The sequence below is a fragment of the Acomys russatus genome, chromosome 16 (assembly GCF_903995435.1).
Source record: "Acomys russatus chromosome 16, mAcoRus1.1, whole genome shotgun sequence".
NCBI lineage: Eukaryota > Metazoa > Chordata > Mammalia > Rodentia > Muridae > Acomys > Acomys russatus.
In genome coordinates, this window is record NC_067152.1 from 5,730,111 (window position 1) to 5,732,292 (window position 2,182).

The 2,182-nt window shown below is 52.0% G+C and overlaps 1 protein-coding gene across 1 annotated transcript; it reads right to left on the minus strand.

Annotated features, from left to right (window-relative positions):
* Positions 1-572: 572 nt before the first annotated feature.
* Positions 573-1,744, minus strand: Ccnq (cyclin Q). The gene has a single exon (XM_051158072.1). The coding sequence runs from the start codon at positions 1,674-1,676 to the stop codon at positions 924-926; it is 753 nt and encodes a 250-aa protein (XP_051014029.1). The 5' UTR covers positions 1,677-1,744; the 3' UTR covers positions 573-923.
* Between the last annotated feature and the right edge of the window lie 438 nt (positions 1,745-2,182).

Below are 2,182 nucleotides of genomic sequence, written 5' to 3' on the forward strand. Positions count from 1 at the left end.
TCCTGGTGCCGTCAGCCAGGACAAAGGAGGCAGCTCTAACACAATTGGCTCACGCTCACGGAAAGTCCACTGTGTCAAAACTCATGAAGAGGGTTGCTCTTCTAAATAGACACCTGTGAGGAAAGACAGGCGAGACCTCGCCATAGGTTCATAACCATGGGCGGGGCCCAGGGATAACTGTTGAGAAAGCAAAGAGCTGGAACAAAAGACAAAAATTCTTAGTCATTATTATGTATTTAAACCCCTTCAATTAATGAATACTTTGTCTGCCCAGCTTTGTTGTAGAGATTACAGCGCATCTATAATTCTATCTTTTACGCTGCCTTTACCCATGTTGTCATAACCCCTTTATAGATGTTTAGTGGTTTATGGATGCACCATGTTTCACTAACCATTTCTCTAATATTGACCATTTAGTTTCCAATACTTCCCCTATTGTAACTAAGTAATACCACAAGGCAGGCTTTTGTGCATTAAACTTTTCCCATATTTTATTTGCACAGTCTTTATTATACAAAATAAGATTCTGTGTTGCACATTCATACATCTCCAAATCCGGTTTTTTTTTCTAAAAGTCCCAAGGGTGCAGTCCTATTCTTTAACTTTAACTGTTGGTGACCTCCTGTCCTGACACAACTGTTTTGATGGTTCATGCCTCAAATGCAGCATCTTCTCAAAGGGCAAAAGCTGATGCAGTCACTTCTAGGAAGCTGAGGATGTCCTGCCCACATAGAGGCTCTTGGCATTATCTGAACAAGGGTTGCTGGGGACGAAAACGACAGCATGTCATTGCAGTCACCAGTGACGTCCCTCTGCCAGCAAAACCAATCCTCCGGTGGGAAGCCCGCCATCACAGCAACTGGGTACCAGGATACCCAGGCTGCGGATCATCCCGGGTCTTTGGTCAGGCCTCTGCCAGGGCCCTAGGGGATCTCTGTATCCATAGTATAAATCTGAATGAGATCAGACACAATATCGTCAATGATTGGCTTGGTAAGGTCGTCACTAAATACCTGCCACCAAGGCTTCTCAGCCTCACCCTCTGCAGGCACCTCGACTCCATAGACCTGTAGAGCCAGGTAGAGCACTGCCACGGCGAGGTGCTGAGCCTGGAAGCGGAGGCACAGTCCCCCATGGTAGCTATCTCGTAGGAGGGCCCAGGCTGTAACAGAGATGGGGGTTCGCTGCCAGCTGTACCGATTCAGCCAGTTCTTGAGGGAAATCAAGTAGTGCAGGAGGTACTTGTGTGGATGCTGGAAAGAGACCTGGAAGCGCAGAACTCGTAGCATAAGGAGCTCACACTGTACAATGCTATCTCGCAGCTCCCAGAAACGGGAATCGAGCTCCAACGGCTCGCTGCCCGGGTTAAAGTACCTGTGCGACACGTTGATGATGTCACGAGTACGCAAATGTTGCTCCTCCACTTTGCCGGCCAAGTAAATGGAAGACATGGCGACCAGGTAGAGGTCGTAAGCGTCCAGGTTGATCTCGCAGAAGAACTTATGGTAAATGGTGCACGCGGTGGCGATGGGGATGGACTGCATGCCTAGCTTGACGCCTGCCTCCATGATAAACCGGGTTACTCGGAAGTGCACCCTCGCTTCGGGAACCGGCCTCTCCTCGGCTCGCGGCGCCGCAGTCCCTCTTCCACAGCTGTCGGGCCGAACAGCCTCCATGAGGCCCAGCAGGCCGCCCCGGAAGCAGAAGCGCTCCGGCGCGCCGAGGCCGGCTCCGGGGGTCCTCGCGGAGGGGGCGTGGCCGCTTGCCGCCACGCCCCCTCCCGCCCTGCCGCCACACCCACCCTGCCCGGCTTTTCTCCTAGATTAACAAGATGCTATCTCAGGAGAAGCTTGCTGGAGCGGAGGAAGTGCTATTTTTAAGACATCTGAGAAGAGAACCACATCTAATTTGGGGGACTTTCTCACTGTTCCTGAGAATTCAGGCTCTGGGCAGGCTGAGGGCCAACCCTCGCCCTGGCGTTCGCCTCTGTGACCTTGGGAACCTTGCTTGACCGTCCATGTCTCAGTTCCTTAGGTGCAAAGTTGATGTGGTTGGCTGTCCCCTCCTCACGGAGCTCTTGTGAAAAACGAGTGTTCCAGCACTCAGGGAGGCAAAGGCAGGTGTGAGTTCGAGGCCGGCCTAGTCTAGAGTTCCCAGACAGCCAAGGCTACACAGCTAAACC

Excerpts from the sequence above, each read along its gene's own strand:
- Ccnq (XM_051158072.1), bottom strand. The coding sequence starts at position 1,676 with ATGGAGGCTGTTCGGCCCGACAGCTGTGGAAGAGGGACTGCGGCGCCG.